Raw genomic sequence first — 12,340 nt, 5'->3', positions numbered from 1 at the left:
TAGGGAAAGTGTTCCAACCCTTTTATCATTCGAGTTGCCCTTTTCTGCACTTTTTCCAAACCTATAATATCCTTTTTAAGGTGTGGTGACCAGGCATCCAGTCACAGAGCCTAATGGCATATGCATTTATCAGCTTCAAGATTCAGTAAGCGAGGATCTTTGTTCTGATTTGTCGTCAGACTGCCTGCTTTCTTTTCTGACGGCTGGGATTGATGAAGTCAGGGCTATTGCAAACATGTTTAAAAAAACTTTCCCTCATCTAGTTTCAGCAGCTTTGACCTCTGGTTCTGACACGGCAGGCATCCAGTCACAGAGCCTAATGGCATATGCATTTATCAGCTTCAAGAGGGGGAGAAAAACTGGTTTGTCAAAAGTGTCTGCAGCACTTCGGATTTACGGAAAGTCGTGGAGTGGAGAGCCAGCTGAGAATCTCGGGAGGTGGCAAAGAGAAATGCAGAAGAGCCAGTTTTGTGTAGTGGTTAGGAGCACGGACTCTAATCTGGGAGAATCGGGATTGATTCCCCACTCCTCCACTTGCAGCTACTGGTGTGACTTTGGGTCAGTCATAAGTTCTCTCAGAGCTGTTCTCTCAAGGGCAGTTCTCAAGAGAGCTCTCTCAGCCCCACCTACCTCACAGTATGTCTGTTGTGGGGAGGAGAAGGGAAAGGAGACTGTAAGCTGCTCTGAGACTCCTTCGAGTAGTGAAGGGTGAGGTATAAATCCAATCTCCTCTTCACTTCAAATAGAAAAACATGAGCAAGTCAAGAGACAGGGTCAAATATGACGTGCTGATTTTCAATTGGCAGGGAATTTTAGTCCATTCGTCTCTGAGGAAAGGGGCCATGGCTCAGTGGAAGAGCATCTGCTTGGCCCGCAGAAGGTCCCAGGTTCAATCCACAGCATCTCCAGTTAAAAGGATCAGGTAGGAGGTGACGTGAAAGACCTGATCGGACTAGTTTGGGTCATCCAGATCAGGCCAATAATCAAGTGCCGTCAAGCCATCGATGACTTATGATGATCCGGTAGAGCTTAGCTGGTTTGCCTTCACCTCCCCCTGCATCTGACGAAGAGAGGTGTGTTTCTCAAACGGTTATGCTACAATAAAGTTCGTTAGTCCTAAAGGTGCTACTGGGCTTTTTACTACTTTGCAGCAACAGACTAACACGGCTAACTCCTCTGGATCTCTTCGCATAGCAGCCTTGGACTTTCCTTGGTAGTCTCCATCCAGGCAGGTCTCCCTCCTCTGTGAGGACAGATCTGCACGTTCCCCCTCCCCTCAATAGCTAGCAATCCAAAACAGTCCAGTGGAGCCTGAGAGGTGGGTGCTGCCTTCTGACACACTTCCGGTGATGCCAGGGGGTGTGGCATATGCAAATAAGTTATGCTAATAAGTTACGCTAATGAGCTCCTGCATTTTTTTCCTACAAAATGACCCCTGCATCCAGGTATTAACTAGAGTTTCCCCTGATTAGATTCTGAGATCAGAGACCCCTGCATCCAGGTATTAACTAGAGTTGCCCCTGATGAAGGTCAAGAGAGCCTGGGACATCCAGTTCAGGGCAAAGACTTCTGAAATAGAGAAACCTTGGCTGAAAACTTTTTTTAAGAAACCCCACCAATAAACAATCTGACCAGGGCATGGAAAGAAGATGAGAATGCCATAGTCATAAGAACATAAGAGAAGCCAATGTTGGATCAGGCCAATGGCCCATCCAGTCCAACACTCTTTGTCACACAGTCATGGAGAAACCACAGAGAAGGCCCTGTCCCTTATGGCTACAGCTACAATGCGCCTTGCCTCTGAAAGGGCTGAGATGAAAAGACAGCAGTATGCAGATAGGACTGTGTAAAAAGGTAAAGGTTCCCTTGCTCGAAAGCCAGTCGAGTCTGACTCTAGGGTTGCGGTGCTCATCTCCGTTTCAAAGCCGAAGAGCCAGCGCTGTCCGAAGACGTTTCCATGGTCATGTGGCCGGCATGACTAAACACCAAGGTGCACAGAACGCTGTTACCTTCCCACCAAAGCGGTACCTATTTATCTACTTGCAATTTCTTGCTTTCGAACTGCTCAGTTGGCAGGAGCTGGAACTAGAGACGGGAGCTCACTCCGTCATGCGGCACACTCGGGTTTCGAACTGCTGAACTACCGACCTTCCACAGCCTGCAGTTCAGCGTCTTAACCACTTGAGCCACCGCAGCTCCTAGGACTGTGTAGGGGTTGCTTAATCAGACAGCAGGAGGACACAGGGCTATGGCAGAATGAATGAATTTAGCCTGCGGATGAAGAGCCTTCAACGGTGTGTAAGTGTGAAAAGGGTGTGTTCTTGGTATAAGAGCAGGCCTGTCATGAGCGCATTCCTAAGTTTATCTGTGAAATGTTGGTGGCCTATCTCTGCAGTGTGTGAATGCAAGAACAGGCCTACGGGGAGGCTGTAAAGATGATCTGAGATAACGTACAAGAAGCACTTTGAACGCTATAAAGCGGTGTACGAATATTTGGCGTTCTGATGAATTATTACTCTGAAGGCGTCGCAGCCTAAATGGGTGAGATGCATTAAATCTGTAATATAAATGTGAATTATTATTGTTTCAAGTGCCCTCCGTGAATTATCTCAGTCATTCTTAGGACAACCCTCTAAAGTCGATATTATGCTCCCCTATTATAGATAGAGGGTAGAGAAATAAATTCATGGCTGAAACCAGATTTGCACTAGTATCTTTCTAGTGCACAATTTGTGTCCTTCAGCCCAGGCTAAATATTTAGTTTGGAGAACATAAGAAATAAGGAGAGCCCTGGTGGATCAGACCAGTAGTTCATCCAGTCCAGCATCCTGTCTCACACAGTGGTCAATCAGTTCCTCTGGATGGCGAACAACAGGGCATAGTGGCCAAGGCCTTTCCCTAATGTTGTCTCCTGATTCTGCGATTCAGAGGGTCAGTGCCTCTGAATGTGGAGTTTCCTCTCAGTCACCGTGACTAGTAGCCACTGATAGACTTACCCTCCATGAATCTATCTAATCCCCCTTTTAAAGCTGCTTACTCCTGCGGCCATCATGACATCCTCTGGCGGCGAATTCTACTTTTTAATCACTCTCTGTGTAAAGTAGTATTTCCTTTTGTCTGTCCTGAACCTACTGCCCGTCAGTTTCATTGGATGCCCTTGAGTTCTAGTATTTGGGGAGAGGGAGAGACAAGTTCTCTTTCTCGACTCTCTCCACCTCCAGGCTGCGGTCACACGCAACATTAGCCACGCAAGAGATACGGAAGACAGGCGGAGTTTCCAGGCGCGATCTCACCAGCACATCTGGGGAGCGTAGCGCTTCTGTGGCACAACCGAGGCTTCCTCCCGAAACCGCGCAGCAAAAAACTAGTTACCTCGGAGGTACTAGTTTCCGGAAACTGCGGGGCAAGGGCGGGCGTCTGATTGCGTTTCCGGTGGCATCCGGCGCCCGCCCATGTCCTCTTGTGAAAAAGGTTTTTTTTTCCCCCACGTCCCTGTGGTTGCGCACATGCACCCAATGGAGCATGCGCATTCGTAGTGAACACAAAAAAAGAAAACTAGTTCGCCGCGCCGCGCGCTTCTTCGTTGCGCGCAGGCATGTGTTGTGATCGACGCCTCTCCGTAACCACAGAAGCTCCACGGTACCTCCACAGAACCTCCACAGGAGGTATGATCGCTTTACTGCGTGTTAGTTTGCCCCAGGGCAAACAGCCACGCTTCCCCCCCCCCCGCAGTTTCCTGCCCGTGTGACTGGGGCCCCAGTATAATTTTATAAACTTCTGTCATGTCCCCCCTTAGCCATCTCTTTTCTAAACTGAAAAGTCCCAGACGCTTCTGCCTTTCCTGATAGGGAAGGTGCTCCTGCCCCCTAATCATCTATGATGCCCTCCTCTGTATTTTTTTCCAGCTCTGTAAGCTGAGACATTAGAATTTCTAGCCCCCTTCATGAGTAGTTATCAGTGAAATGGAACAAGAAGTAAGTTGGATCGTGTATAATGTCCTCGTGTCATGGGCTTTTTCAAGTTCAAGTTTATTAGTATGGTCAAGCGACCGGCCAATATAGAACATTACCAAGAGGAATAATAATATAAGATACACTATAAATACATAAAATTCAAATGGATATATAAAAGAACTTTAAAACGAGTACAATATCTCATTAAAACAAAACAAAAACAACGCTAATTTGTCATCAGCTCGCTATCTAAGGTACAAGCTTCCTCTTTTTAAGGGCCAGGAAGCAAAATTTTGCCACAGCTAAAGATATCCTCTCTTTCCGGTTTTCCAACAAAAAAATTAAAATCCTCAATTCATCTGGACATCCAAGGGTTTAAATTTGGACAACAATGGAAAAATTAACAGCTGTCTCTCCCTAGCATAAAAATTACAATGTAACAAAATATGTGATACCGACTCTAGTCTGGAGGAGATGTTAGTCTGGAGGAGATGTAGGTTGATGGTATTTGGGAGGAGATCGAATTTTTGTGCACTTACTTGTTCAGTTCCAGTATTTCCTGTTCAATTTCACTTCTTCTCGTAAGAAACGAACCCGTCTTTGTTTTGCGTGCCATCTTTTCTCCCTGCTTCCTTGGATCCAAATATATCCCAATTAAAATTAATGCCTTTTCGATGTTAATTTTGGCACCAGCTGCAGGCACATAGCAATAAAACTGTGTGAAAGACACGATAAGGCTCATGGGCAACAATGAAAGTGTCAGAAATCTGATAGCAACAATTAGGTGTTGCAACCGTGTAGATGGGTGATTTATGGATGTTTCCAACATCTCATGTTTTCAACAAGGTTTTATAGTTGTTGCTTGAAATTTCATTATGCTGCATTCTCACCTGTGTACACATTTCTCTAATTAAATCCAGATATCAAAGTGAGTACTTAATGAAAGAGAATTTGGAATTGGTTCAGACGTGTAATGGCTGATGAATCAAAATGGGCCACTGACAAGGTGCTCATAGTGCTATCTTACACAGAGTCCTACATTTCTAAGATAGGGTTGCCAAGTCAGAAGCGGCGCTGGAACAGGGGACTCCAGCGCTGCTTTGGGAGAGAGCGCGTGCCGCAACCCCGTCACCCGGAAGTGACGCGACCACGCCGAGCACGCTGGGGGCGGGGCCATGACCATCTGAGGGAAAACCATAGAGTTTTCCCTTGGATGACTGTGGCCCCGCCCCCAGTGTGCCCGGCATGCCCGCGTCACTTCCGGGTGACGTGCACGTCGCGTGCTTTGGGGGTGGGGTTCCCCCCGGGGCCCAATCCGCCGGCGGTGGAGAACAGGCCTCTGAGGTGGGGGGTTCCCCGCCCCCCAGGGGGATTTGGCAAGCCTATTCTAAGACAGTCAAAGTGCATGGGGTTAGAAGGGTGTAATTCTGTTCAGGATGGTACAGTTACCCAACTTTTATTTGATGTTGCTTGTCTGGGGCTCTCTCATGGGGAAACCTGGGAGTCCAGAGCTGCCAGTAATGCTTTCATAATCCCGTGTTCCTCCAGCTACCAACTGTTGTGGGCACACTGCATTTCTGAATTAAATTTATTTTCGGAGTCCAAAAACAGTAAGGAACAAGTGGGACCTGCAAAACTCATGCGGGGGGATCCCTTTTCCCACCAGCACAACTCTGTGAGGTCACAGGCCCCACTCCAGTGCCTTAATGTCCCAGATCCAGTGACAAAGTGTCCCATATAAACACCCCCCCTAAGTTTTAAAATTCTTTCAAGTTAGGCTAAGTGAAAAGGGTTTACTAAAGGATGATAGGGCAAGGGCAGAGAAGCGACATGCTTTTTTTTTTTGCCTCTGTCTGCACTGTGGACGATGGGAGTTGCTTGCCCACTGTGGAACTGCCAATTTCAGGAGGGGTGTCGAAAGACCTGAGTCGGATTGAAGTGATGAGAGAGGTCCTACGACTGATGGGCAAATTAAAAACTGACAAAACTCAAACGTGAACTTGTGGATCTGCTGACAAAAATATGCAATCGAACACTGAAATCCGCCTCCAGTCCTGAGGACTAGAAGGTAGCTACTGTCACCCCCTCCTTTAAAAAGGGTTCCAGAGGAGATCCGGGAAATTACAGGCTGGTCAGTCTAATGTCGATACCGGGTAAGCTGGCGGAATCTGTTTTTAAAGACAGAATTAGTAAGCACATCAATGAACAAAAACTATTGAGGAAGAATCAGCATGATTCCCTTTTATCACCGCCACCTTGGGGTACCCCTGCCATTTTCATTAAATCACCAGCCTGGCAAGGAGTCAAAAGAAGAAGGATTGGATTTATACCCCGCCCTTCACTACCCAAAGGAGTCTCAGAGCAGCTTACAATCTACTTCCCCTCCCCCTCCCCACAACAGACACCCCGTGAGGTAGGTAGGGCTGAGAGAGCTCTTGACAGAAACTGCTCTTTTTCAAGAACAGCTGTGCCAGAACTACGGCTTGCCCAAGGCCATCCAGCCAGGTGCAAGTGGAGGAGTGGGGAATCAAACCCGGTTCTCCCAGATTAGAGTCCGTGTACTCAACCACTACACCAAACTGGAGGTGGGGGCAGGCTTTATTTAGCCACTTCTGAATATCCTCCAGGTCCCCAGTAGGGGGAAAGAAAGCAAATAGACGGGGGAGGGGGAGAGGGGGGGAAAGAATAAGAGAGGAAGAGATTGGATTTATACCCCGCCCTTCACTACCCAAAGGTGTCTCAGAGCGGCTTACAAACTCCTTTCCCTTTCCCTCCCCACAACAGACACCCCGTGAGGCAGGTGGGGCTGAGAGAGCTCTTGACAGAAACTGCTCTTTTTCAAGAACAGCTCTTTATCAGAACTATGGCTTGCCCAAGGTCATCCAGCAGGTGCAAGTGGAGGAGTGGGGAATCAAACCTGGTTCTCCCAGATTAGAGTCCGCGCACTTAACCACGACACCAAACTGGCTCTCCAAAAAGCTTGATTGTGTCCCTCTTGCTCCCACAGGAGGTGTCCCAATGCCGAAGTTTGCAGCTTATGGAGCATCCAAAGCGGCTCTCTCTATGTTTTCTGGAGTAATGCGGCAGGAGCTTTCCAAATGGGGGGTTAAAGTGGCTGCCGTTCACCCCTCAGGCTTCAGAACATGTAAGTCCTTGACATTTCGCATCCTTCTCCAACACCTGTGTGAGTGAAAATCCTTCAAGATCAATGTTGCAGAAATTGCAAATGACCTGCAGCGATACCCATAGGGATGCTCAGTAATGACTTTGGCTGGTTAGGATTCCAGGTGGAGTCTCTTGTCTCGGCCATAAAATGGGCAGGATGACATTTATAGAGGCTTGTCAGTCATCCTTGACAGGGGCCTTAATTTCTCCTTCCGTTCATCCTCCTGGGCCCCGAGGGTTTGCTTTCTTCTTGTAAATACCAGTTGCGGGAGGCGGGGCGGCTCCCTTGAGAGGTGAAGACAACTTCCCAAAAATCTAGCTCATTAGACGCTGCCAGGGAAAACTGATTGACGTGATCCCTTCCAGTCTGTGATGACTTTCCTGTCATCGTAGGCTAAATGGAATGTGTATACGGTGACGCAGCTGACGGATTAATCTCTCGTGCGTGGCATATTATTATCGTTACGAATTGTCACAGTCAGATATTTGACTGTTAGATAATGTTCTGCAATCCGAGGTCTAGCCAAGTTCTTGGGAACTGCAGATGTGTCTTCTCAGGTTTCTTGCTGTTCCAAGCATCACGGTCTTCTGGAGCTGACCTGGTATTATTTGCTCAATGCCCAGACTGCCCAGGTGTTTCTTGAGACTTCTGGGCACGGCTCCATTGGCTCCAATGACAACTGGCAGGATGGCATTGGTCACCCTCTTCTCCCAAAGATTCTTTGTCATCTTCTCTTCTTCTTTGTTTTCTTTTTTTTAATATATATATAAATTTTTTATTGCTTTTATACTACACACTCCATAGAAACAAGGGGTGGGTAAACACTAACCGACTACAGGGGATAGGACAGCATTACTAAAAGAAAGGCTACGGGGCTTCCTCGCACTCCCGCTGGCCTTGCAGGTCCACCGCCGGGCCCCTGATGTCAGGGGGTGTGGCATATGCTAATGAGTTATGCTAATGAGTTCCCCTAGCTCTTTTTCTACGAAATGACCCCTGTATATATTGCTGGTGATGAATGCTTATTCAAGTTTCTCATGTTAAGTCATACACGAGTAAAGCTTCTTTTCAGTTTGTAAAGCTTAAAGTGTAAGTATTTGCTCTAAGCAAGTAAGCAAGATAATTATCTCTTCAAGTGCGTATGTCAGTTACATTCCCTTCTTGTTTCTTGTTCCCTTCTTTTTATCTTTATCAAAGTCAGTTTTGCCTTTGGGTAATTTGGGTGCCGCTCCTCCCAGTTCTGATGAGGAATCTTCTTCAGATGATCTGGTTGTATCCGATTCTGAAGTTCTCGAGCCACACAAGCTGTATTCTCCTTCTTCTTGATGACTCTTCTCTTCTTCTGCTGATATTTCCTTTTGGTAGTCCTTGAACTTTCTCCAAAAATCGTTTTGCTTTATCAACAGAGTCAATCTTTTCTTTTAAATCCTTGTACTTGAATGTTAATCCTTCCGGTAGAAGCCATCTGTAGCTTATTGATTTCTTTTGTAGAAATGTAGTTAAATCTTTGTAACATCTTCGCTTCTTTCTGATTTCAAATAATACTTCCTTTAGAACTCTTATTTCCGACTCTTTAATCTTCAAGACGTTTCCATTGGTAGCTTTGAGAACTACGTCTCTTGTGAACCTTTTCGAGAATCTGACTATAATTTCCCCAGGCAGGTTTCTCTTCTTTATGTATTTGGGGTATGATCTATAGACCACATCCAGATCGCTTAATAACTCTTCACGTTTCATACCTGTCATTGGGGCTAATGCTTGAGTCAAGATTTCTTTGAGATTCTCACCGCTTTGTTCTGGAACATCTTGGAACCTCAGCACATAGGCTGATTTTTCTGCTTGAAGCCTAAGGATTTCTTCTTTGAGGTTCTTTCTTTTTTTAATCGGTCCACTTTTTGATCAAGTACAGTTGTTTTAAAAACAACCTTTTTTGACTGCATTAGAGTTCTTTACCATCTGTTTTTGGAGTGTTTCAAAATCTGGGTTGAGATTCGTCATTTGGTCCAGTAGGGGTCGCAGTGCTACAACTAACGTGGCTGAAAAGTCTGTACTGGCTTCCGGTTTCGCTCCCGGAGATGACGTTTTGCCAGCACCTGAAGGAAGCTTCCTTAGCACCATTTTTTCCTGTTGACTCATTGTTTTCTTTTCTCAGGAAGTTTGTAAAAGTTTTTAAGAGGGGTTATTGTTGTTCGCTTTGCGTGGCAATGCACTTGCTCATTCAAATAACGTTTTTCCGGACGCTTTCCCCCATTCCAGTAAGGCTTTAAATGATAGTTTCGTTTTTGTTGGGGGTGGGGATATTGCTCCCCTCCCTATCACTGGCGTGTGTGGGGGTGTCGGAGCCCTTTTAAAAGTTCATTCGCTTGATGCAAATTCACTCACGTTTCTTCCGGTATCGTTAAATTGTCGAGATGTCTTGCATTTTCGCTGAAACTCCTGAATGCTCGGCCGGTGTGCACCTCTAGCTACCATGATGGTGCCACAGCAGTAGGCCCTTTGGGGTAAAGTGTGCCTCAATCCCTTGGCATCACGCCTCAGGAGCAGCACTACTCGAGCCCCATGGCTGAGGGGTCCTCTACGGGGACCCCAGGGGGGTCCCCTCCTAGCCACTGCGGAACAGGCCGCACCATACGGAGCTCGCCGGTGCGCGCCTGCTAGGCGAGGAGCTGAAACCAGAAACCACCTCTTCTTTGTTTTCTATTCTGCTGTCTCCTGGGATTGCAGTGACTATTGTTGTTGCTGTTGTTGTTTTGTCTTGCTGTGGCAAATTGGTACCTGTATATGTGACTGTGCATTTGGGTGACTTCCTTAGTAATGCGCATGTTTGGTCGAAGCTCATACATGTACACATCAGATAGCACAGACGGAAAATGGGACCCAACATTTTTCACTATGAATCTGTTCTCAGGCATAGCTCAGAAGGTCGAGTTTATATTAGCATGCCGAAGTCAATGGTAACCAATTTGTTTTTGCCCAGCGGATTTGCCTGCATCTGAACCACTCATGTGAAGGGCCGAGTGTCTACACATATCACCAAAATACATGGCCCCCATATCAGTATGAATTAATTTTTCAAAAAGGAATCCAGAATGTACTGGATCTGAGAGACGTTGAACCAATTATAAGAGCAGTTTACCACATGCAAATAAGATGGTTTAAGAACATAAGAACATAAGAGACGCCAATGTTGGATCAGGCCAAAGGCCCATCCAGTCCAACACTCTGTGTCACACAGTGGCCAGAAATACCAGTGCCATCAGGAGGTCCAGCAGTGGGGCCAGGACATTAGAAGCCCTCCCACTGTTGACCCCCCCCAAGCACCAAGAAGACAGAGCATCACTTGCCCCAGAGCCCCTAGCTATACCTTGTGGCTAATAGCCACTGATGGACCTCTGCTCCATATGCTTATCTAATTCCCTTTTGAAGCCGTCCATGCCTGTTGAGGAAGTACTTCCAGTGGTCTCCCTGGCAGACCATACACACTTCGCTTGAGAGCTGTAAGTACAGCTTCCCTAGGGGCGGGGGCAGCAACGCAATGGTAGAGCATGAGCGTTACATGCAGAAGTACCCGGGTTCAATCCCCAGCATCTCCAGTGTAAAGAATCAGGTTGGAGGTAATGTGAAAGATCTTGACCAGAGACCCTGAAGACTTATTGCCAGCCCTAGTAGGCAGAAACAATGGTCTGATTCAGTATTCATGACCTGACTTGGATCATCTGGGCTTGCCCGGTCTCATCATAGAAGCTAAGCTGGGTTAGCCTCGGTTAGTACTTGGATGAGAGACCACCAAAGAAGTCCAGGGTTGTGATGCAGAGGCAGGCGATGGCAACCCACCTCTGTACATTTTTTGTACAGACAGCTTTAAAAGAGGATTAGATAGATTCATGGAGGACCAGGGCTATTTTTGGGCAGGAACGCGCAGGAACGGAGTTCCGGCTGGCTCCCGAGTTGGCCATGCCCAGCAGGAACTCATTAGCATAATAGGCCACACCCAATGGCAGAAACTCATTAGGATTGGCTACCTTAGGGGTGTGTGGCCAAACATGCAAAGGAGTTCCTGGTACAAAAAAAGCTCTGGGTTTTGACAACAAACAAGGTAAACAGAATAAGAAGCAAAAGGTGGGTGTGGCTGGGTGACCACACTTCTGGTAACATGGGGGTGCGGCCTAATGTGCTAATGAGTGGTGCAATCAGGGGTGTGGTCTAATATGCTAATGAGTTTCTGCTGCTGGGTGTGGCCTATTATTCTAATGGGTTCCTGCTGGACTTTTTCTACAAAAAAAGCCCTGTTGAGGCGTATATGGGAAGTGAAGTCCTAACAGGATAAACCCAAGATGCTAATGTGTTTCTGCTGTTGGGTGTGGCCTATTATGCCAGTGAGTTCCTGCTGGGCTTTTTCTACAAAGAGCCCTGTAGGACGGATAGGTCTATCAGTGGTGACTTCACATTCAGAGGCTGTCAACCTCTGGATCTCAGTACCAGGAGGCAACAGTTAGAGGAAGGCCTCAGCCTCCGTGCCCTGTTGTTGGACCACCAGAGGAACTGGCTGACCACTGTGTGAGACAAAATGCTCTGATCCGGCAGAGCTCTTCTTATTTTCAATCCACTATCTGGAGGCAATGTAACCCAGGAACGCTATCTCTCCTTTCCTTCATCTTCCCTTATCCCGTATTTGACTTTGCTGGAATGGAATGGAATATAAAATGAAGAAGTCCAGACATTCATAAATGATATAATATTCTTCCAGCTATCCAGGGAACACCCGAGCAGTGGAATACGTTAGAGCAGAATCTTCTTGAGAAGCTCACACCAGATGTGAAGGAAGATTACGGCGAAGAGTACCTCCTTGCGCAGAAGGTCTTACTGTCGCGCATGCCGAATATCTCCAGACCTGATCTCTCACCTGTCCTCTGGGATGTTTTACATGCATTGCTGGCAAAAAGCCCACATGGGTTATACACTCCTGGCAAGGATGCTTACAAATACCTCTTCATCTTCCACTATTTCCCGCTCTGGTTTTATGACCGTTGTATGAGCAGACTCGCAGCAGTTCCGGTTGCACCGAAAGCTCTCAAAGCCGCAGAGGCGAAAGGCAAAAATTCATAGAATTCCTAGGAGATGCTGCATCTTTCTAAAAAAAATTAAGATAATATGCATTTAGCCAATGACAAGTATGGGGGGCTGAAGCGGATCTTGACTTTTTAAGTGCACTCCACGGGGG

The 12,340-nt window shown here is 46.9% G+C and overlaps 1 protein-coding gene across 1 annotated transcript in view; it reads left to right on the top strand.

Moving 5' to 3' along the window:
- HSD17B2 (hydroxysteroid (17-beta) dehydrogenase 2) overlaps nucleotides 1–12,225 on the top strand; it is a 39,089-nt gene extending 26,864 nt beyond the window's left edge. Inside the window, exons 4-5 of the mRNA XM_015410538.1 lie at nucleotides 6,961–7,098; nucleotides 11,867–12,225. Coding sequence (XP_015266024.1) covers nucleotides 6,961–7,098; nucleotides 11,867–12,225 — 497 coding nt within the window. The remainder of the gene's footprint in view (nucleotides 1–6,960; nucleotides 7,099–11,866) is intronic.
- Nucleotides 12,226–12,340: the final 115 nt, after the last annotated feature.

The sequence above is a fragment of the Gekko japonicus genome, unplaced genomic scaffold, assembly GCF_001447785.1.
Source record: "Gekko japonicus isolate JY-2015 unplaced genomic scaffold, Gekko_japonicus_V1.1 scaffold2908, whole genome shotgun sequence".
In the NCBI taxonomy this organism is placed as follows: domain Eukaryota; kingdom Metazoa; phylum Chordata; class Lepidosauria; order Squamata; family Gekkonidae; genus Gekko; species Gekko japonicus.
The sequence above is the reverse complement of the archived record's forward strand: the minus strand, read 5'-3'. Positions and strand labels throughout refer to the sequence as shown.